The following is a 23,209-nucleotide window of genomic DNA, read 5'->3' as shown; positions in this document are numbered from 1 at the left end:
CCAGATCTGTGTCTTGACACAATCATGTCTCTGAGCTCTATGGACAATTCCTTCGACCTCATGGCTTGGTTTTTGCTCTGACATACACTGTCAACTTTTGGAACTTATATTTTCAACATATAGAAAACATATAGAAAACATCTAGCTGCAGATAGCTAATTCTCCTCTATGTGTTTTCCCCTTGCTGCTAATAAGCTCTTACCAATCAAACTAAATTAATAGACAACATCTGGTTATCTGACAGTCTATGCAGCAACTATTGTATTAGAGTCAAGCTGTGGTTATTTATTTATTTTCCTAGACAAGTCAGTTCAGAACAAATTCTTATTTACAATGACAGCTTAGGAACAGTGGGTTAAATACCTTGTTCAGGAGCAGAACATCATATTTTTTCATTGTTAGCTCAGGGATCTGACCTAGCAACCTTTCAGTTACTGGCCCAACGCTCTAACCACAAGGCTACCTGCTGCCCCAAGTCCTGCCAACTCAAAAACTGCACAATAAATGTATAACCAAGGGGGAACTAGTGCATTTCTCTGAGAAAAGCTGCTTCAGTTTTACTAATCTTCCAAAACACTTGAAATTCTTGTAAAATCATTGCCATTTATTTGATCAAATATACTTTGAAAGGGTAGACATGCAGAAATTCCTCTTGTCAAAAGTCTTGCTGTTACAAAAGTAGTTATTCATGCAGCGTAACAGGTTACAGGTTCTTCTTGGTGAAGCGCCTGAATGGCTTCATCATTGCTGAAAAGACCCTGACAATCAAGGATCGTTTTTTGACAGGCTGAGATATGGAGGGAGAAACCTCTCCAACTGGAGATAGAAACACAAGAGAAATGGATGGGGTAAGAGAGAGAGAGAGAGAGAGAGATGCAGTATAGTAATGTTAAAAAATAAAAGTGCTATGAGTTTGGTAGGCATACCTATGTTTCTAACACACACCTAAACAAAACTAAAAGTCCTTACATATGCTATGTCCATCAGCAGAGGGAATCTCAGTCTGTTCCTGGACTGAATGGCAGTCCTTTTTGTTTCCTCTCTTGGAACGCTAACAGAAGAAAGGTAAAGAAAATGGTACAGAGAATAAATAAATAAATGGAACACTTCTGAATCCAAGGCAACAATTTAGTGATTAATAAAACATATTTATCTCATGTATTTGTCTTATCATATCAATAACATCAATAACATCAGCACCTAACTGGAACCAAAAACAAATGCTAACTCCCTGCTATACCTTGAAGTTGATCCTGAGTTTGGTCATTGAAAAGCAAAGGAAGCTCCTTCTTGCTTTCTGCTCAGCCCCCCTCTCTGTCTCAGCCTGGTCTGATGGGTTTGTTGCAGCAGAAGCTGGTCTTGACGCCTCCTTGCATCCCTGTACCAGCTGCTGGGTCAAGGACTTTACCAGGACTCTGTCAAATGCAGGGTCCTGGGAGGAAATAGCTGCTTGCAGGGTGTTATAAGAGCCAAACTCCTCCATGAGGTTTTTATGTACACCTCTGAACAACCTTTGGATGTTCAGGTTCTGGGAATATGCCTGTGTCCTGGAGAATCTAGATGCAGCACAGAACTCAGACAGGACTTGTCTGATGAGTTGCTGAGATGTTTCTGTCAGATCTGCTACCTGTTGGGATGGTCCATCTAGGGCTGAGGGTCTGATCTCCGATAGCAACTTTATCACCAGTATGGTGACAAAACAGATGCCATCATCTTTGCTGGAGTCCATCAAGTACTGCAATGGGAATGCAGTGGCACTGCTGATGTCCGGGGTGATTAAGAGCTCCCTCAGATGGCCAGAGCTGCTGGGGATACACTCCTCCTTCTCTTCAATGTCAATCCCATCTCCCTTTGGTACCAAAGAGGTTCCCTTGCTGGTGAAAGACGGAGTGGAGGATCGAAAAGAGGCTTTAGCACTCGGTGGTCGACTGCTGTCAGTCATTGGACTGTTACGATGCAGGGGTTCATCTGTGTGTGCCATCATCTTTGTCTTTAGGTCACTTGAAGAAATCTCTGGCATTTTAGAGACCCTGGTGTCGATGCAGGAGCTCCTGACGATGGGGCAGGTCAGATCAAAAGGCACTTCGTCAGGGATGGGAGTGCCAGGGAGGTTGATCTCTAACTCACACTCTGACCTAGGACTCTTTGAAGAGCTGGACAAGGAACTACGACCATTTAAAGAAGTGGACAAAGATGAACAGGTTCTAGGGATGTCTTGGCAGACTTGTTCACTGTCATCCTCACTTTTCTCAACCTCCTTCAGCATAGTTCCTACCATATCATTGATCTGAAGGAGCTCCCTGGAATCCTTCATTCGCCCTAAGTTTGAGATTTCACTCTGGATAGCAACCAGGATTTCCCCAAGGGTCTCTTTGGAAGAAGCATTTTCTGTCCTTTCGGATCCGGGTGGCTTCAGCCCTGTGAAGAAATCCTTAAGTGTGTTCTTCATACTGACGCAGATGGTCTTAGCTGTTGACCAAAGCTTCTCCTCTGATTTTTTAACACTCAATTCAGTATCATCCAGTTGGGAGCCCCCGTGGGAGCACTGCGAAACTCTCCCACTTCTTTCCAGTAGCACAGTGTCAGTGGACTCATTTTTCTGGAAAATAGTCGCCATTCCTTTGACAAAGGTTTCCACTAATCCAGAGGCTGTATTCTCAGAGGACATGGAGGACATGGATTCTGAAAGGACATGGATCTCTGATGGTGAGCTAGATGACAAGCCAGCCTGCAGACTTTTCTGAAGACCAGTATGGCTGATCTGTGTGATAAAGGAATGACTGGATCTCATCAGCACTTTACTCACTGCCTCTTCTGCCTGAGTCTGGAAGTCATTGCTAGAGAGCTTCTTAATGCTCTGAATCAGACTAGGAGAGGACTCTGTGATTCTGACACTCTCTTCCGAGCTCAGTTGAGAATATTGAGTACTCACGCTCAAGTCTTCATTGGGTGAGGGTGACTGGGAAATAGTATAGTCATCGAGCTTTGATAGGACACTATCAACAAACCAACAAGCCTCTAGGGACTCAACAGATGAACTGACAACGGCCAAGGATTTACTCTCCACTTTTGATAACTCTGACTTGTAGATGGAAAAAACACTACTAAGAACTTCTTGAGTACTGGTATCCAGATTGGAGAGACAGAGAGCTGGTATTGGTTGGCTCTCACTGGGAACTCTACTAAGTTCGGTGCTGGGTAACTGGACCTCAACAGTTGAAACAGTTGACTTTTCCAGGGTGTCTGAAGACTCCTGAAGAGAAGCATCCTTAGCCACACCTTCTTCTCGAGCGGATAGAGTTAAAAGGTCCCTCAGCTTTGCTCGTATACGGCCGTAGAGTGTGCGGGCTAGAGAGAAGGTTATCATCTGTGAAGATCCTGTTTTGTGGTCATTTACAGGAACTGGCCAATCAACTGCTTCACATGTGCCTTCAAATGATGCTATCGTCTCCATGCCTCCCACAAATGCCTTAACAATCACTGTGGCAGTGGAGGTTACAGGTGTCAGGGCTATGCAGCTGGTATTCAGGGGAGCTTCAGTAGGGCTAGGAGCAGCACTAGAAGGCCTAGAGGAAGGAGCCATGCCAGAAGAGCTGCTGACTTTCCTTGTAAGGATGGTGTTCACCGCCTTCAGGGCTTTAGACTGAAAGTCGGGGCTAGAGAGGGTCTGAATCTTTCTGGCCACCACACTGGTAGAGGATCCAGTCTCTTTGAGAAAGTGAGTGGTCCCTTCTTTCCCAGATGGACACTCAACATCAAGGTCACATTGAAGATTGGTCAGAAATGTAGACCCCAAGATTGTCATCTTCTTGGCCAGATCCAATAGGATGTTGAAGTCCTGTGCCATTTTGTCCATTGTGCCGACAATGGCATCCAGCACATCATCGGTCACAGAGTCCATGAGGGGCTCGATAAACCCTACCCACTCTGGCTCAGACGTTTGGCTCTGTAGCTCGGCCAGGATCTGCACCGAGACTACCCGAATGACCTCCTTGCCTGCTGCTATGTCCTGACTGTCCATAGGGGGGCAACTCCCCGAGCTGGCCTGAATGGCCACTGAGAGGCCAGAGTTAAGCTGGTGTACTACCTCTCCCACGATAGCACAGCTCAAATCGGAGGAGCTGGAGGAGGTGGGGTTGGAGTGACCCTCAACCAGGGATATCAGGAGGCTCTCTTCCGTTACCCCAAAAAGAGCCTTTAGAGGCTCCTCCATGAGGGGAGCCTCTCTAGTTGCAGGCAAGCTCTGCAATGAGGTCTGGGACCTTTAAGATAAACACACAATCACCACTTATGCCATGCAAATGTGACCAACTGGTATCTAATCTGGTTCATTAGTGAGCCTGATAACCAAATTAGAGCACTGATGGTTTACTTCTCATACCACCGTAGTTCTAGAAGCCTAAAGCCAACTGACATGATTTTTTGCCTGATTTTTATGTTTGTACGACATCAGAATATGATTAATTCTGAAAGGCATGTACCTGATCTATTTATTCATAGATGACTTAATGGCTTACCCAGTTAAAAATGACTTTCACCTGGACCCACCCACTCAGTGGCAACATTTCTGACCAGAACTTAAAACTACAAGGTGTGAATTCCAAGTTAATAATTTATGATAAGTATGGGTCAGGTCTTGCAATTATTAAGTTGAAATATTGCTGTGAACATACCTCTTAGGCGAACAGCATGGTGATGAGGTTCTGCGAGTGGATTTATGGCGGCACCCTGCACTGCCATTCCTCCTCCTCTCCTTAGTCCAGTAGTTCATCTCACTGGTCAGCAGCCTTTTCTCTCTCTCATCCAGACTGCCTAAGGAATCCTCAGACCCTGTCAGAGAGCACTGGGATTCTGGGGAGGTTGCCCCACTCCTCAGGTTCACCCCCATGATACGAGCTAGCGCTGGTAGGAGAATGCGGAGGGCTGTCTGGGTCACGACTTTAACAATCTTCAGACACAGCATGGAGAGCTGCTCGAATGTGAGCTATGGTCAACAAACAGAGTAATGTTTTTGTCAATCAAGCAATTCCATGACACCATTCCCTATATAGCGCACCATTTTTGACCAGAACCTTATGTGGAGAGACTTACGTTATTTTTCATGCCATGCTGAATCACTCTCCATTGGCTAGAGAAAAGAAAAGAAAGGAAACATATTTTACCTGCACACTGGTATTGAGTTAGTGGAGTCACTAGATAGCCATGTTAGGGAAAATAAAAGTGTATTTAATTAAGCTATTAGCAAGTACATGTGACATTTTGTTCTTGATTTACAGGAAGAGTTAGGGGTGTGGTTACAGTGATGTTAGATGTAGTGTCTAAAATCCCATTTGTGGTTAGAAGGTGCACTATGACTATAAATTCAGAGTTGTTTTATGTGAGGTTGGAAAAAGACATGGGACTTGCTCATTAGTTAGACTCCTCAGGAAGGAGAGGAGGATTGGGGCACAGCATGTCTCAATCTTGAGAGAAGGCATAAGAGTCCTCTGAGCCTCCTTCTCCAGCTGCTCAATGATAGATCCCCTTTCCCGGAAACCACACCCGGGTGTCTGAGAAGACTCTGGGAAACCGCAAAGAGAAATCTAAAGTTGAATCTGAACTTGATCCCTAATTTCCTTCACCTTTAGTGATTTGATTGCACTGGACAGGTAAAAGCACATTTCTCTGCGGGCCTCCACTATATTGCTTTCACCTATATAGATACTATCTTCTCAGATCAGTGCTGATGAATTTGAACACAACCTGCACCCAACATGAAGTAATCTCGGACCTGCACCAATGCTGCTGTCCTCCTCCACGGAAGTCTTCTTGGCACGGCCACTGGACTTACGTTTAGCCTACATGACAACAGATTATAGGTCTCATAGCAGATCTAAGGTCAGTGTAGCGTCTCCTCCTAATGCTTTAAGGCTAGGATTTAGTGATGTCTAAGTAGGCAGAACATGTGTAAAGGACAGCATATGTCTTACCTTGCCTCCTGTCCTGTTCTTGTTGGTCTCATGTGTCTCTGTTTCATCCTTCATATTCTCCACAACCTTATTTTGGTCATCCGGGGGATCCTCCCATTTCACGCTCTGGTGGATAAATGAGAGGTCAATATCAGTCCTAGGTTGTGACTTTGTGAAACAACTTATTCGCTCCTATTTTAAACAAAACGGCAATAGTGGTCAGATTTCAGTCCATGGATCAAACCAGTGAGACCTATTGCTTTGGTAGTGACCTACTATATTGTTAGTAATTTCTCCTCTAAACTCAAAATAGGCTAAATGAACCATACCTTGCTGTCATCTGACATGATGTGTAGCTTATTGTTGTAGGCTGTTTAGAGGAAATACTAATACCTCCTTTGAAAAAACATCAGTGAACCATCGGCAGACAACTGAAGTGAATTATGCCAAAGCATTGTTGAATACTCGATACCGATTGGCTCAAGCCAGGGCATTCTTCAAAGATGTCATACACACATGATGTCACAATTAGGCCTAAGTCTAATGTTTATATGAACTGTCAATGTCATTAGAAAACAGATCATAGCTTGTCAAAGTTCTGCCAAACGAAAATATTTGTAAGTGCACGTTTTTGCGTTTAATTTATGGTTTATCAAGCATCCTTATTCATCGCCATGCACAAAAACGTAACTCGCTGCCATCCATTAGCTATAATTCTGAGGTTGCAAAACTGCAAAACTAGGACATGCAATAAATTATAACCACTTGCACCTAGAATAATTTAAAATCAATTATGTTCTAGGGGGCTTGAACTATTTCAGCACTATGGAGCTGTCCGCTGCATAGTGCTGACACGTTTCTTGGCGTCAGGGGACCGTGCCATGGTGCTGAAATGTTTCGAGTCTGGACAGCACCTGAGACCACGGCATGGTGTTGAAATGGAACAGGGCTCAGTTCTATGGGTATCTCATGCGGATTTGTCTGCTAACCTATGTATAACGATACTATAATTACATTATTTTCATCCATCCGTCAACACAAATGGCATGTCAACGTTCCCCAAATAATAATGCAATGAAACCAAGCCGAGATGTATGGTTCTTCATCCAGAGGACGAAGCACCATTGTATCATCTAAAACCTTCAGAGAGATCCCTTAAAACTGTAGTATAAATTCTCCACATCTGTTCTGGTAGCTAGGTTAATTTAGCGAGACGTGGAACATGATAACACATGCATCAACTTGTTTTGACATATCACATGGGATATGACAGTTCCTGATTCTGAGATACTGTAAACCAACAGACCTTGAGAGGAGATAAAACATCATCTGTTGATCTATTTCACAGGTTTCTGGTGGTTTCTAAGCATTCTACATGTGTTGGGGAAGGAGGGTGGGATCTCTCCAGAGCATCTAATTACATCAATCATGTCTTGCCATGCATGTGATATGAGATAATGTTATGCACCACGTAAATATACATTGCCTAAGGCTGCAGTGCTATACTCCATGGAGACAGTGCTCAATGTTCATTTTACATGATGGATATATGCTACTCCATTTCATACAATCAATCATCAATCAATCAGTACAATTTATTTATAAAGCCCTTTTTACACCAGCAGATGTCACAAAATGCTTATTCCGACACCCAGCTTAAAACCTTAAATAGCATGCAATGCAGATTTAGAAGCACGGTGGCTAGGAAAAACTCTCTAGAAAAACAGGAACCTAGGAAGAAACCTAGATAGGAACCAGGCTCTGAGGGGTGGCTAGTCCTCTTCTGGCTGTGCAGGTGGAGATTATAAAGTGTACATGGCCATTAAGGCCAGATCGTTCTTCAAGTACTGTAGTTCAAACATTCTTCATAGATGACCAGCAGTCAACAAAATAATGTGGTTATAGAGGGTGCAACAGGTCAGCACCTCCGGAGTAATTATCAGTTGGCTTTTCATAGCCGAACAGTCAGAGGTCGAGACAGCAGGTGTGGTAGAGAGAGAGAGAGAGAGAGTTTTGAGTTTTTATAAAACCTTTATTTTTTACTCAAGTGTTAACATAAAATAAAAATAAAAAGACACACTGCCTTTTCAGAAATGAAACAACAAATGTAATTCCTAAACAAAAATACATACATAACATATACATTCAACTTATTTCATCAGAAAAAAATAATTGCCCCTCCTCTACAAAACAAAGCGCTCTTTCGTAGGCCCACTTCTCCTCAAATAATAGGAGATCTTTTACAGCTGAAAAGAACTCAAAATCTACTTTTATTCTTGCTTTCACTAATCCTTTAAAAACACATCTTACATCCTTCCCATATCCCGTTTCTATCTTGTGTTTTCTACTCAGAAAAATTGACATCTTAGCTTGTCCCAAAATAAAATTTAACATTTGACATTTTCTTTTCTGTTGTTTACTATATTGAAACCCCAAAATAAAAACAGTGTTATTGAAAAATTCCCCTACAGCTTTAAACAAAGATTCCATCATTTCCAATAGAGGTTTTATCCTCTCACACTCCATAAAACAGTGAAAAATGGTTTCTCTTATATTACAAAAAGGACATCCATCTCTAACATCTGAATTAATAACAGATACAAAAGCATTAACTGCAATGATGCCATGTAAAACCCTCCATTGCATATCACCAGTACCCTTTTGTAACGGTGGTTTGTACAGTGCCCTCCATGCTGGCTTTACCCTATCATCAATGCCCAATTTTACCCTCCATGGAGTGTCTTTTCTATTTTTCAATTTATCTTTATTCAACACCTTGACACACCCCCTATACAAGTCCTTCCCATTCACCTCATCCAAACCCACCTCCTCCAACCCTCTCAAATCCAGCAATAACGCCTTTCTTTCTGACTCTGGGATACCTGGTGTAATCCCTAGTCTTGGAAATGAGACGTCTTCATCTTGTACCTTCTTCTTGTGGCTACTAAGCATACCCCATTCTTCCGCTGACAGAGCCTTCCTACAGCTCCCCAGCATTTGTCCGACAATCCTTTCCGACCTCATCCCCAAATGTTCTGCCACCCGTCTTCTATCCATTAAGGCGGGCCCAGCCATGGCCATTAACTGTCTTAAGGTGATGATTTTCCCCTTCACCAGAATCTTGGAGAAATGTGGAACAGCTGCAGTTGTACAATCCAGTCTTGCCCCATACACCAGAGGTTCCTCCAACAGCCAATGCATCTGGACACCTTCATTATGCTCCACACTCTGAGAAGTCCTCTGTAAAACGGAGGTACTCCCTCCCTAGAAATCTGGCTACTATCAACCAGAAATAAAGCCTTCTTTAAACCTAATCCTCCAACCCGTTGTAATATAAGACCTGCCACCCCTCTCCACACCACATTTTCCGGTCCATAAAGTAACCTTTGAATAAACTGAAACCGGAAAGCAGCAGCCCTACTAGCAAGATGTACAAGACCTTGTCCCCCCTCTTCTTTTGACAAATACAAAACACTTTGTGGAACCCAGTGATATTTATCCCAAAAGAAATCCACAATAATTGCCTGTATCTTAGCCAGAAGGCCAGATGGTGGTTCTAAAACTGACAACCGATGCCACAGTGCAGATGCAATCACATTGTTAACTATAATAGTGCGCCCCCTATATGACATACGAGATAATAACCAACGCCATCTCCTCATCCTCCCTTCCACCATTTCAACCACCCCACTCCAATTTTTTTCCATAGTCCCCTCATCTCCTAGGTATACTCCAAGATACTTAAAACCTCCCTTATACCATTCTAGCCCCCCTGGCAAAGCCATGATCCCTCCAGACCATTCTCCAATCTGTAACGCACAACTCTTTTCCCAATTGACCTTTGCAGAGGATATTCCCCTAAAACGATCAACCATTAGACCCAAGCTATCCACCTCCGCTTGATTTTTCACTAGCACAACTACATCATCAGCATAGGCTGAGAGACGAATAGGAGGAACATCCTCTGAAAGGCACACCCCTGCAATGCGACTTCTAATGCTATTTAGTAGTGGCTCTATAGCAATGGCATATAACATCCCTGACATAGAACATCCCTGCCTAATACCTCTACACACTTTAAAAGGAGCACTCAAACCACCGTTAACTTTCAATACACTTTCAATGTCACCATATATCACCTTTATCATGGCAATAAAACCAGAGCTGAACCCAAACGCCTCAAACGTGTGCCATAAATATTGATGTTCAACTCGGTCAAATGCCTTTTCCTGATCAATTGAAATTAGACCAGCATCCAACCCAATAGCCCTAGAGACGTCCAAAAAATCACGAATCAGAGAAATGTTATCCCCTATCTGCCTGCCAGGAACACAGTAGGACTGATCCGTATGTATGATTTGCCCCATCACCTCCCTCAGCCTGTTGGACAAAGCTTTTGACAATATCTTATAATCAGTGCACAATAAAGCCACCGGCCTCCAGTTCTTCACCTCCCTCGGGTCACCCTTTTTGGGCAGTAGGGTGAGGACAGCCCTTCTGCAGCTTATTGGTAGTAACCCTCCGGTTAAACTATCATTAGCTACTTCTAACCAATCCTCTCCCAACATAGCCCAAAAAGACTTAAAAAAGTCAACGGGAAGCCCATCAATGCCTGGTGCCCTTCCATTTTCCATGCCTTTTAATGCAGTGTATAAATCCTGCAAAGACAATGGTTGCTCAAGCTCAACCTGAGCTTCTGCAGCCACCTTTGGGAGCCCATCAAAGAACTGCTGTGTCACTGTTTTGTCCTCTTTGTACTCACACTTGTAGAGCTCAGCATAGAACTCTACTGCCCTCTTTCTAATTTCACTAGGGCTAGTGAGCTCTTGTCCAACAGCTGATTTGAGACAATGAATAATTTTTCTTTGTCCATTCTTTTTCTCTAAACCAAAGAAAAATTTGGATGAGGCATCCATTTCAGATATTCCCTGAAATTTACTTCTCACCAGTGCCCCCTGTGCTCTGATACCCAGCAGGTCTGCCAATGCAGTTTTTCTCCTCTTGAGGGCCTGAGTATGGCCTCGATCTCCTGTGGTCTCAACCAACGTCATGAGTTCCACTATTTCAATCTCTAGGGCTTTCATTGATCTGGTGATATCTTTGGTGACATTCCTCGTGTATTGATTACAAAATTGTTGAATCTGTATTTTCCCTATATCCCACCACTGTTGAATGGATACAAAACTGGCCTTTTGAGACCTCCACCTCTCCCAAAAAAAACTGAAACATTTCCTGAAGTGAGCATCACTCAATAAAGTTATATTAAAATGCCAGTATGCGCTTTTGGGTTTTACATCGTTAATGAACACCACCTCTGTTATTAAACAATGATCAGAAAATCCCACTGGAGTTATCACACTTGATTTACAGACCTGAGATTGATGCTCAAAAACATAAAACCTATCTAACCTGGCCATAGAAATGATGTTCTCTCTCACATGCGCCCAGGTGTACTGCCTTGTTCCTCCATGTTGACTCCGCCAAATATCACACAATTCATTTGTTACAATGAGGCGTTTTAAAAACATCCTTGAGGCTATTGAGGTTGAGGTTCTTGGTTCTTGAGGTTCTTGGTGATTTCTATCTAAATCACTAACTGTGCAGTTAAAATCCCCAGCAATAAACAAATAATCTTCTTTGTTACATTTCTCAATGGTATTTTATAGTGTCTCTAAAAAACATACCCTCTCAACTGTCACCACTGGGGCATATACATTTATCAGACACATAGTGATGTTTTCATACCTTGCTCTAACTTTTAATAACCTCCCCTCAACTACCTCTTCAACCTCATATGACAATGGCAAAAACCCTTTTGAGAACAAGATAACCACACCCCCACTTTTTAAGTTTTTATGACTACACACCACTGTCCCCCCCCACTACTGTTGCCACATAACTTCATTTTCCAAATTACTATGCGTTTCTTGTAGAAAAATGATGTCACTTCCCTTTCCCCTAATTAACTCATACACCATGGCTCTTTTAATAACATCTCTTGCCCCATTTACGTTTAAAGAAGAAATCTTAAAACTGCTCATGGATAAAAAAAATATACAGAGGAAGATCCAGCCACCACATCTCTTTACAGAGTTAAAACTGCAACTGAACTCTTTCATTTTCTTTAGAATTTACATCACTTATCACTCTTGTGACCACTTTCTTGAGTCTAGCAATTTCAGGGCTTTTCAAACTTCCCCCTGTAATTTTTGACATCAGAAACTTTGCTGATTCAATAAACAATTCACGTTCAGGGAAAAAATCAGTTACATTGTAATCCTGCATATATTTCTTCCCTTTTGTCAACTTCAAAAATTGACGTATCCTCTCGATCCCATACCTCCCTTCCACCCCATCTATCTCACTATATTGTTGTGAAGCGTCAGACGACTCACTCTCACTATCCTCCCCAGAAGAATACTCCACCATCTCTACACCTTGTTCATCTTCAATTGATTTATCAAACTCTACCTTTCTCTTAGAATTAGACCCTTCACCACCCCTTAAATTCTTCCTTTTACTCCTCGGTATTTTGAAAACATCCGCTTCCTTTTCCATTATTTCAATCTCCTCTTGACTTCCAATTTCATTTTCCAACACCACCTCAGCGACAGCAGTCGCAATCTCACCAACTGTTTCCCCTCCCTCTTTGTTCTGATCTACCACAATTGCCCCCGTATCCACACTGCCTTCCTCTCCTGCTTTTCCAACCACATCTGCCCACCTTCTCTCTTCTCCTGTACCCTTATTATGTTCATTCCCTCGCGGTGGTGCGTTAGTTGCACTCGCACTAAAACTACTACCAGGCTCAGCGCGCTCATTTTCGGGACAACTACGCACCAAATGCCCCTCTCTTCCACATCCAAAGCATTTCATTGATTCAGTAGATGCATAGAAGACATAATCAAATCCATCAATCTTAAAGCTAAACGCTAAATTCAGTTCATCTCCTTCCTTTTTTTAAATCATATGCACTTGTCTCCTATGAGACACGACATGTTTCAACAACGGAGATTTGCATCCAAAAAGAACCTTCTTTATTGTAGATACTATTTGACCATGGCGCGATAACTCTCGCTCTAACACTTCATCTCTAACAAATGGTGGCACGTTAGAAAGCATGACTTTCTTCGCAGGATTCATAAGCGGAAATACCGGCGTCTGTGTCTCCCGCAACACAACACCCCTCTCAACTATTTTATTCACCTTTTCAATTGAATCTAAGAATATCACTACAGCGCTATTCATCCTTGAGGCTGATTTGATGCTATCATACCCAATGATAGCACCCACAGCCAAGCTACATTCTTCCACTGAACACCCTGTCGCAGCAGGAATCTTTACTCCATGCCTCCGACTAAGTTTTTCAAACTCTCCATTTCCGCGAGTGGCCATAGCAACCAGCCCCACCCGCTGGTTGTGCCCTCGTGAAAAACCAACCTCAAAGATCCCACCACCCCTATACGTGCTTAGTGATAGTTTAAACAAGATACCCTTAAAACAACTAAACTAATCAATATATATATATATATACATACAAAAACCCGATAGAGTGAAAAAAGAAATTCCATTCGCTCTCACAATCACCCCTGCTTGACGACTCACTCCCAGCATGCACTCCCAGCATGCACTCCGACGAGAGAGAGAGAGAGAAAGAGAGAGGTGGGGGAGAGAGAGAGCGAAGATCGAAACAGCAGGTCCATGACAAGGTATCACGTCTGGAGAACACACATGCCTCTTCATGTGATACATGATGTTTGGCTGTGCTGTGCTAAGTGTTATCTGATGGGTTTGGTGATTGTTCTGTGTGAAGCCGTATTCTGCATTGCATCATTTATTTTTTATTTTTTTATTTCACCTTTATTTAACCAGGTAGGCTAGTTGAGAACAAGTTCTCATTTGCAACTGCGACCTGGCCAAGATAAAGCATAGCAGTGTGAGCAGACAACAAAGAGTTACACATGGAGTAAACAATTAACAAGTCAATAACACAGTAGAAACCAAAGGGGGAGTCTATATACAATGTGTGCAAAAGGCATGAGGAGGTAGGCAAATAATTACAATTTTGCAGATTAACACTGGAGTGATGAATGATCAGATGGTCATGTACAGGTAGAGATATTGGTGTGCAAAAGAGCAGAAAAGTAAATAAATAAAAACAGTATGGGGATGAGGTAGGTGAGAAAGGGTGGGCTATTTACCAATAGACTATTTACAGCTGCAGCGATCGGTTAGCTGCTCAGATAGCTGATGTTTGAAGTTGGTGAGGGAGATAAAAGTCTCCAACTTCAGCGATTTTTGCAATTCGTTCCAGTCACAGGCAGCAGAGTACTGGAACGAAAGGCGGCCAAATGAGGTGTTGGCTTTAGGGATGATCAGTGAGATACACCTGCTGGAGCGCGTGCTACGGATGGGTGTTGCCATCGTGACCAGTGAGCTGAGATAAGGCGGAGCTTTACCTAGCATGGACTTGTAGATGACCTGGAGCCAGTGGGTCTGGCGACGAATATGTAGCGAGGGCCAGCCGACTAGAGCATACAAGTCGCAGTGGTGGGTGGTATAAGGTGCTTTAGTGACGAAACGGATGGCACTGTGATAGACTGCATCCAGTTTGCTGAGTAGAGTGTTGGAAGCCATTTTGTAGATGACATCGCCGAAGTCGAGGATCGGTAGGATAGTCAGTTTTACTAGGGTAAGCTTGGCGGCGTGAGTGAAGGAGGCTTTGTTGCGGAATAGAAAGCCGACTCTTGATTTGATTTCCGATTGGAGATGTTTGATATGAGTCTGGAAGGAGAGTTTGCAGTCTAGCCAGACACCTAGGTACTTATAGACGTCCACATATTCTAGGTCGGAACCATCCAGGGTGGTGATGCTAGTCGGGCATGCGGGTGCAGGCAGCGACCGGTTGAAAAGCATGCATTTGGTTTTACTAGCGTTTAAGAGCAGTTGGAGGCCACGGAAGGAGTGTTGTATGGCATTGAAGCTTGTTTGGAGGTTAGATAGCACAGTGTCCAAAGACGGGCCGAAGGTATATAGAATGGTGTCGTCTGCGTAGAGGTGGATCAGGGAATCGCCCGCAGCAAGAGCAACATCATTGATATACACAGAGAAAAGAGTCGGCCCGAGAATTGAACCCTGTGGCACCCCCATAGAGACTGCCAGAGGACCAGACAGCATGCCCTCCGATTTGACGCACTGAACTCTGTCTGCAAAGTAATTGGTGAACCAGGCAAGGCAGTCATCCGAAAAACCGAGGCTCCTGAGTCTGCCGATAAGAATATGGTGATTGACAGAGTCGAAAGCCTTGGCAAGGTCGATGAAGACGGCTGCACAGTACTGTCTTTTATCGATGGCGGTTATGATATCGTTGAGTACCTTGAGTGTGGCTGAGGTGCACCCATGACCGGCTCGGAAACCAGATTGCACAGCGGAGAAGGTGCGGTGGGATTCGAGATGGTCAGTGACCTGTTTGTTGACTTGGCTTTCGAAGACCTTAGATAGGCAGGGCAGGATGGATATAGGTCTGTAACAGTTTGGGTCCAGGGTGTCTCCCCCTTTGAAGAGGGGGATGACTGCGGCAGCTTTCCAATCCTTGGGGATCTCAGACGATATGAAAGAGAGGTGAACAGGCTGGTAATAGGGGTTGCGACAATGGTGGCAGATAGTTTCAGAAATAGAGGGTCCAGATTGTCAAGCCCAGCTGATTTGTACGGGTCCAGGTTTTGCAGCTCTTTCAGAACATCTGCTATCTGGATTTGGTTAAAGGAGAACCTGGAGAGGCTTGGGCGAGGAGCTGCGGGGGGGGCGGAACTGTTGGCCGAGGTTGAAGTAGCCAGGCGGAAGGCATGGCCAGCCGTTGAGAAATGCTTATTGAAGTTTTCGATAATCATGGATTTATCAGTGGTGACCGTGTTACCTAGCCTCAGTGCAGTGGGCAGCTGGGAGGAGGTGCTCTTGTTCTCCATGGACTTCACGGTGTCCCAGAACTTTTTGGAGTTGGAGCTACAGGATGCAAACTTCTGCCTGAAGAAGCTGGCCTTAGCTTTGCTGACTGACTGCGTGATGTGATGTGCAATCCCTGGGCCTATGGCTGTTGAAGCTACTCCACTGCACTGCTGCTCCACTGCACTGCCCTTGTCCCCCGATTGCTCAGTTTGGCCTGGCGGCCAGCTCTAGGAAGAGTCTTGGTGGTTCCAAACTTCTTCCGTTTAAGAATGATGGAGGCCACTGTGTCCTTGGGGACCTTCAATATTGCAGAAATGTTTTGGTACCCTTCCCCAGATCTGTGTCTTGACACAATCATGTCTCTGAGCTCTATGGACAATTCCTTCGACCTCATGGCTTGGTTTTTGCTCTGACATACACTGTCAACTTTTGGACCTTATATTTTCAACATATAGAAAACATCTAGCTGCAGATAGCTAATTCTCCTCTATGTGTTTTCCCCTTGCTGCTAATAAGCTCTTACCAATCAAACTAAATTAATAGACAACATCTGGTTATCTGACAGTCTATGCAGCAACTATTGTATTAGAGTCAAGCTGTGGTTATTTTATTTATTTTCCTAGACAAGTCAGTTCAGAACAAATTCTTATTTACAATGACAGCTTAGGAACAGTGGGTTAACTACCTTGTTCAGGAGCAGAACGTCATATTTTTACATTGTTAGCTCAGGGATCTGACCTAGCAACCTTTCAGTTACTGGCCCAACGCTCTAACCACAAGGCTACCTGCTGCCCCAAGTCCTGCCAACTCAAAAACTGCACAATAAATGTATAACCAAGGGGGAACTAGTGCATTTCTCTGAGAAAAGCTGCTTCAGTTTTACTAATCTTCCAAAACACTTGAAATTCTTGTAAAATCATTGCCATTTATTTGATCAAATATACTTTGAAAGGGTAGACATGCAGAAATTCCTCTTGTCAAAAGTCTTGCTGTTACAAAAGTAGTTCCTCATGCAGCGTAACAGGTTACAGGTTCTTCTTGGTGAAGCGCCTGAATGGCTTCATCATTGCTGAAAAGACCCTGACAATCAAGGATCGTTTTTTGACAGGCTGAGATATGGAGGGAGAAACCTCTCCAACTGGTGCTAGAAACACAAGAGAAATGGCTGGGATAAGAGAGAGAGAGAGAGAGAGAGATGCAGTATAGTAATGTTGAAAAATAAAAGTGCTATGAGTTTGGTAGGCATACCTATGTTTCTAACACACACCTAAACAAAACTACAAGCTATAGCAGAGCTCTAAAGTCCTTACCTATGCAATGTCCATCAGTAGAGGGAATCTCAGTCTGTTCCTGGACTGAATGGCAGTCCTTTTTGTTTCCTCTCTTGGAACGCTAACAGAAGAAAGGTAAAGAAAATGGTACAGAGAATAAATAAATAAATGGAACACTTCTGAATCCAAGGCAACAATTTAGTGATTAATAAAACATATTTATCTCATGTATTTGTCTTATCATATCAATAACATCAATAACATCAGCACCTAATTGGAACCAAAAACAAATGCTAACTCCCTGCTATACCTTGAAGTTGATCCTGAGTTTGGTCATTGAAAAGCAAAGGAAGCTCCTTCTTGCTTTCTGCTCAGCCCCCCTCTCTGTCTCAGCCTGGTCTGATGGGTTTGTTGCAGCAGAAGCTGGTCTTGACGCCTCCTTGCATCCCTGTACCAGCTGCTGGGTCAAGGACTTTACCAGGACTCTGTCAAATGCAGGGTCCTGGGAGGAAATAGCTGCTTGCAGGGTGTTATAAGAGCCAAACTCCTCCATGAGGTTTTTATGTACACCTCTGAAAACCCTTTGGATGTTCAGGTTCTGGGAATATGCCTGTGTCCTGGAGAATCTAGATGCAGCACAGAACTCAGACAGGACTTGTCTGATGAGTTGCTGAGATGTTTCTGTCAGATCTGCTACCTGTTGGGAGGGTCCATCTAGGGCTGAGGGTCTGATCTCCGATAGCAACCTTATCACCAGTATGGTGACAAAACAGATGCCATCATCTTGGCTGGTCCATCAAGTACTGCAGTGGGAATGCAGTGGCACTGCTGATGTCCGGGGTGATTAAGAGCTCCCTCAGATGGCCAGAGCTGCTGGGGATACACTCCTCCTTCTCTTCAATGTCAATCCCATCTTCCTTTGGTACCAAAGAGGTTCCCTTGCTGGTGAAAGACGGAGTGGAGGATCGAAAAGAGGCTTTAGCACTCGGTGGTCGACTGCTGTCAGTCATTGGACTGTTACGATGCAGGGGTTCATCTGTGTGTGCCATCATCTTTGTCTTTAGGTCACTTGAAGAAATCTCTGGCATTTTAGAGACCCTGGTGTCGATGCAGGAGCTCCTGACAATGGGGCAGGTCAGATCAAAAGGCACTTCGTCAGGGATGGGAGTGCCAGGGAGGTTGATCTCTAACTCACACTCTGACCTAGGACTCTTTGAAGAGCTGGACAAGGAGCTACGACCATATAAAGAAGTGGACAAAGATGAACAGGTTCTAGGGATGTCTTGGCAGACTTGTTCACTGTCATCCTCACTTTTCTCAACCTCCTTCAGCATAGTTCCTACCATATCATTGATCTGAAGGAGCTCCCTGGAATCCTTCATTCGCCCTAAGTTTGAGATTTCACTCTGGATAGCAACCAGGATTTCCCCAAGGGTCTCTTTGGAAGAAGCATTTTCTGTCATTTCGGATCCTGGTGGCTTCAGCCCTGTGAAGAAATCCTTAAGTGTGTTCTTCATACTGACGCAGATGGTCTTAGCTGTTGACCAAAGCTTCTCCTCTGATATTTTAACACTCAATTCAGTATCATCCAGTTGGGAGTCCCCGTGGGAGCACTGCGAAACTCTCCCACTTCTTTCCAGTAGCACAGTGTCAGTGGACTCATTTTTCTGGAAAATAGTCGCCATTCCTTTGACAAAGGTTTCCACTAATCCAGAAGCTGTATTCTCAGAGGACATGGAGGACATGGATTCTGAAAGGACATGGATCTCTGATGGTGAGCTAGATGATAAGCCAGCCTGCAGACTTTTCTGAAGACCAGTATGGCTGATCTGTGTGATAAAGGAATGACTGGATCTCATCAGCACTTTACTCACTGCCTCTTCTGCCTGAGTCTGGAAGTCATTGCTAGAGAGCTTCTTAATGCTCTGAATCAGACTAGGAGAGGACTCTGTGATTCTGACACTCTCTTCCGAGCTCAGTTGAGAATATTGAGTACTCACGCTCAAGTCTTCATTGGGTGAGGGTGACTGGGAAATAGTATAGTCATCGAGCTTTGATAGGACACTATCAACAAACCAACAAGCCTCTAGGGACTCATCAGATGAACTGACAACGGCCAAGGATTTACTCTCCACTTTTGATAACTCTGACTTGTAGATGGAAAAAACACTGCTAAGAACTTCTTGAGTACTGGTATCCAGATTGGAGAGACAGAGAGCTGGTATTGGTTGGCTCTCACTGGGAACTCTACTAAGTTCGGTGCTGGGTAACTGGACCTCAACAGTTGAAACAGTTGCCTTTTCCAGGGTGTCTGAAGACTCCTGAAGAGAAGCATCCTTAGCCACACCTTCTTCTCGAGCGGATCGAGTTAAAAGGTCCCTCAGCTTTGCTCGTATACGGCCGTAGAGTGTGCGGGCTAGAGAGAAGGTTATCATCTGTGAAGATCCTGTTTTGTGGTCATTTACAGCAACTGGCCAATCAACTGCTTCACATGTGCCTTCAAATGATGCTATCGTCTCCATGCCTCCCACAAATGCCTTAACAATCACTGTGGCAGTGGAGGTTACAGGTGTCAGGGCTATGCAGCTGGTATTCAGGGGAGCTTCAGTAAGGCTAGGAGCAGCACTAGAAGGCCTAGAGGAAGGAGCCATGCCAGAAGAACTGCTGACTTTCCTTGTAAGGATGGTGCTCACCGCTTTCAGGGCTTTAGACTGAAAGTCGGGGCTAGAGAGGGTCTGAATCTTTCTGGCCACCACACTGGTAGAGGATCCAGTCTCTTTGATGGAGCTGGCCTGAATGGCCACTGAGAGGCCAGAGTTAAGCTGGTGTACTACCTCTCCCACGATAGCACAGCTCAAATCGGAGGAGCTGGAGGAGGTGGGGTTGGAGTGACCCTCAACCAGGGATATCAGGAGGCTCTCTTCCGTTACCCCAAAAAGAGCCTTTAGAGGCTCCTCCATGAGGGGAGCCTCTCTAGCTGCAGGCAAGCTCTGCAATGAGGTCTGGGACCTTGAAGATAAACACACAATCACCACTTATGCCATGCAAATGTGACCAACTGGTATCTAATCTGGTTCATTAGTGAGCCTGATAACCAAATTAGAGCACTGATGGTTTACTTCTCATACCACCGTAGTTCTAGAAGCCTAAAGCCAACTGACATGATTTTTTGCCTGATTTTTATGTTTGTACGACATCAGAATATGATTAATTCTGAAAGGCATGTACCTGATCTATTTATTCATAGATGACTTAATGGCTTACCCAGTTAAAAATGACTTTCACCTGGACCCACCCACTCAGTGGCAACATTTCTGACCAGAACTTAAAACTACAAGGTGTGAATTCCAAGTTAATAATTTATGATAAGTATGGGTCAGGTCTTGCAATTATTAAGTTGAAATATTGCTGTGAACATACCTCTTAGGCGAACAGCATGGTGATGAGGTTCTGCGAGTGGATTTATGGCGGCACCCTGCACTGCCATTCCTCCTCCTCTCCTTAGTCCAGTAGTTCATCTCACTGGTCAGCAGCCTTTTCTCTCTCTCATCCAGACTGCCTAAGGAATCCTCAGACCCTGTCAGAGAGCACTGGGATTCTGGGGAAGTTGCCCCACTCCTCAGGTTCACCCCCATGATACGAGCTAGCGCTGGTAGGAGAATGCGGAGGGCTGTCTGGGTCACGACTTTAACAATCTTCAGACACAGCATGGAGAGCTGCTCGAATGTGAGCTATGGCCAACAAACAGAGTAATGTTTTTGTCAATCAAACAATTCCATGACACCATTCCCTATATAGCGCACAACTTTTGACCAGAACCTTATGTGGAGAGACTTACGTTATTTTTCATGCAGGAAGGAGAGGAGGATTGGGGCACAGCTTGTCTCAATCTTGAGAGAAGGCATAAGAGTCCTCTGAGCCTCCTTCTCCAGCTGCTCAATGATAGATCCCCTTTCCCGGAAACCACACCCGGGTGTCTGAGAAGACTCTGGGAAACCGCAAAGAGAAATCTAAAGTTGAATCTGAACTTGATCCCTAATTTCCTTCACCTTTAGTGATTTGATTGCACTGGACAGGTAAAAGCACATCTCTCTGCGGGCCTCCACTATATTGCTTTCACCTATATAGATACTATCTTCTCAGATCAGTGCTGATGAATTTGAACACAACCTGCACCCAACATGAAGTAATCTCGGACCTGCACCAATGCTGCTGTCCTCCTCCACGGAAGTCTTCTTGGCACGGCCACTGGACTTACGTTTAGCCTACATGACAACAGATTATAGGTCTCATAGCAGATCTAAGGTCAGTGTAGCGCCTCCTCCTAATGCTTTAAGGCTAGGATTTAGTGATGTCTAAGTAGGCAGAACATGTGTAAAGGACAGCATATGTCTTACCTTGCCTCCTGTCCTGTTCTTGTTGGTCTCATGTGTCTCTGTTTCATCCTTCATATTCCCCACAACCTTATTTTGGTCATCCGGGGGATCCTCCCATTTCACGCTCTTGTGGATAAATGAGAGGTCAATATCAGTCCTAGGTTGTGACTTTGTGAAACAACTTATTCGCTCCTATTTTAAACAAAACGGCAATAGTGGTCAGATTTCAGTCCATGGATCAAACCAGTGAGACCTGCTTTGCTTTGGTAGTGACCTACTATATTGTTAGTAATTTCTCCTCTAAACTCAAAATAGGCTAAATGAACCATACCTTGCTGTCATCTGACATGATGTGTAGCTTATTGTTGTAGGCTGTTTAGAGGAAATACTAATACCTCCTTTGAAAAAACATCAGTGAACCATCGGCAGACAACTGAAGTGAATTATGCCAAAGCATTGTTGAATACTCGATACCGATTGGCTCAAGCCAGGGCATTCTTCAAAGATGTCATACACACCTGATGTAACAATTAGGCCTAAGTCTAATGTCTATATGAACTGTCAATGTCATTAGAAAACAGATCATAGCTTGTCAAAGTTCTGCCAAACGAAAATATTTGTAAGTGCACGTTTTTGCGTTTAATTTATGGTTTATCAAGCATCCTTATTCATCGCCATACACAAAAACGTAACTCGCTGCCATCCATTAGCTATAATTCTGAGGTTGCAAAACTGCAAAACTAGGACATGCAATAAATTATAACCACTTGCACCTAGAATGATTTAAAATCAATTATGTTCTAGGGGGCTTGAACTATTTCATCACTATGGAACTGTCCGCTGCATAGTGCTGACACGTTTCTTGGCGGAACATGGATTTTGTGAAATCTGTTGTGAATGTATAGGAATGTTTTTATAATTGTATAACTGCCTACATTTTACTGGACCCCATGAAGAGTAGCTGCTGCAGCTAAAGGGGATCCACAATAAATACAAATACAAACCCAATGCAACATGATAACACATGCATCAACTTGTTTTGACATATCACATGGGATATGACAGTTCCTGATTCTGAGATACTGTAAACCAACAGACCTTGGGAGGAGATAAAACATCATCTGTTGATCTATTTCACAGGTTTCTGGTGGTTTCTAAGCATTCTACATGTGTTGGGGAAGGAGGGTGGGATCTCTCCAGAGCATCTAATTACATCAATCATGTCTTGCCATGCATGTGATATGAGATAATGTTATGCACCACGTAAATATACATTGCCTAAGGCTGCAGTGCTATACTCCATGGAGACAGTGCTCAATGTTCATTTTACATGATGGATATATGCTACTCCATTTCATACAATCAATCATCAATCAATCAGTACAATTTATTTATAAAGCCCTTTTTACACCAGCAGATGTCACAAAATGCTTATTCCGACACCCAGCTTAAAACCTTAAATAGCATGCAATGCAGATTTAGAAGCACGGTGGCTAGGAAAAACTCTCTAGAAAAACAGGAACCTAGGAAGAAACCTAGATAGGAACCAGGCTCTGAGGGGTGGCTAGTCCTCTTCTGGCTGTGCAGGTGGAGATTATAAAGTGTACATGGCCATTAAGGCCAGATCGTTCTTCAAGTACTGTAGTTCAAACATTCTTCATAGATGACC

At 43.8% G+C, this 23,209-nt stretch overlaps 1 protein-coding gene and 1 long non-coding RNA gene across 2 annotated transcripts; both read right to left on the bottom strand.

Moving 5' to 3' along the window:
* Positions 1-703: 703 nt before the first annotated feature.
* LOC116360563 (uncharacterized) lies at positions 704-5,261 on the bottom strand. The gene is made up of 5 exons (XM_031815368.1): positions 5,092-5,261; positions 4,674-4,984; positions 1,241-4,262; positions 970-1,051; positions 704-816 (listed from the first exon to the last, which is right to left on the bottom strand). The coding sequence occupies exons 1-5, from the start codon at positions 5,101-5,103 to the stop codon at positions 704-706; spliced, it is 3,540 nt and encodes a 1,179-aa protein (XP_031671228.1). The 5' UTR covers positions 5,104-5,261.
* Positions 5,262-21,067: 15,806 nt separating this feature from the next.
* On the bottom strand, positions 21,068-21,705 carry LOC116361465 (uncharacterized). The gene is made up of 3 exons (XR_004207604.1): positions 21,562-21,705; positions 21,363-21,429; positions 21,068-21,152 (listed from the first exon to the last, which is right to left on the bottom strand). It is a non-coding gene; the product is annotated as an uncharacterized LOC116361465 (long non-coding RNA).
* Positions 21,706-23,209: the final 1,504 nt, after the last annotated feature.

Source organism: Oncorhynchus kisutch, linkage group LG3, assembly GCF_002021735.2.
Source record: "Oncorhynchus kisutch isolate 150728-3 linkage group LG3, Okis_V2, whole genome shotgun sequence".
NCBI classification, from domain to species: Eukaryota; Metazoa; Chordata; class Actinopteri; order Salmoniformes; family Salmonidae; genus Oncorhynchus; species Oncorhynchus kisutch.
The sequence above is the reverse complement of the archived record's forward strand: the minus strand, read 5'-3'. Positions and strand labels throughout refer to the sequence as shown.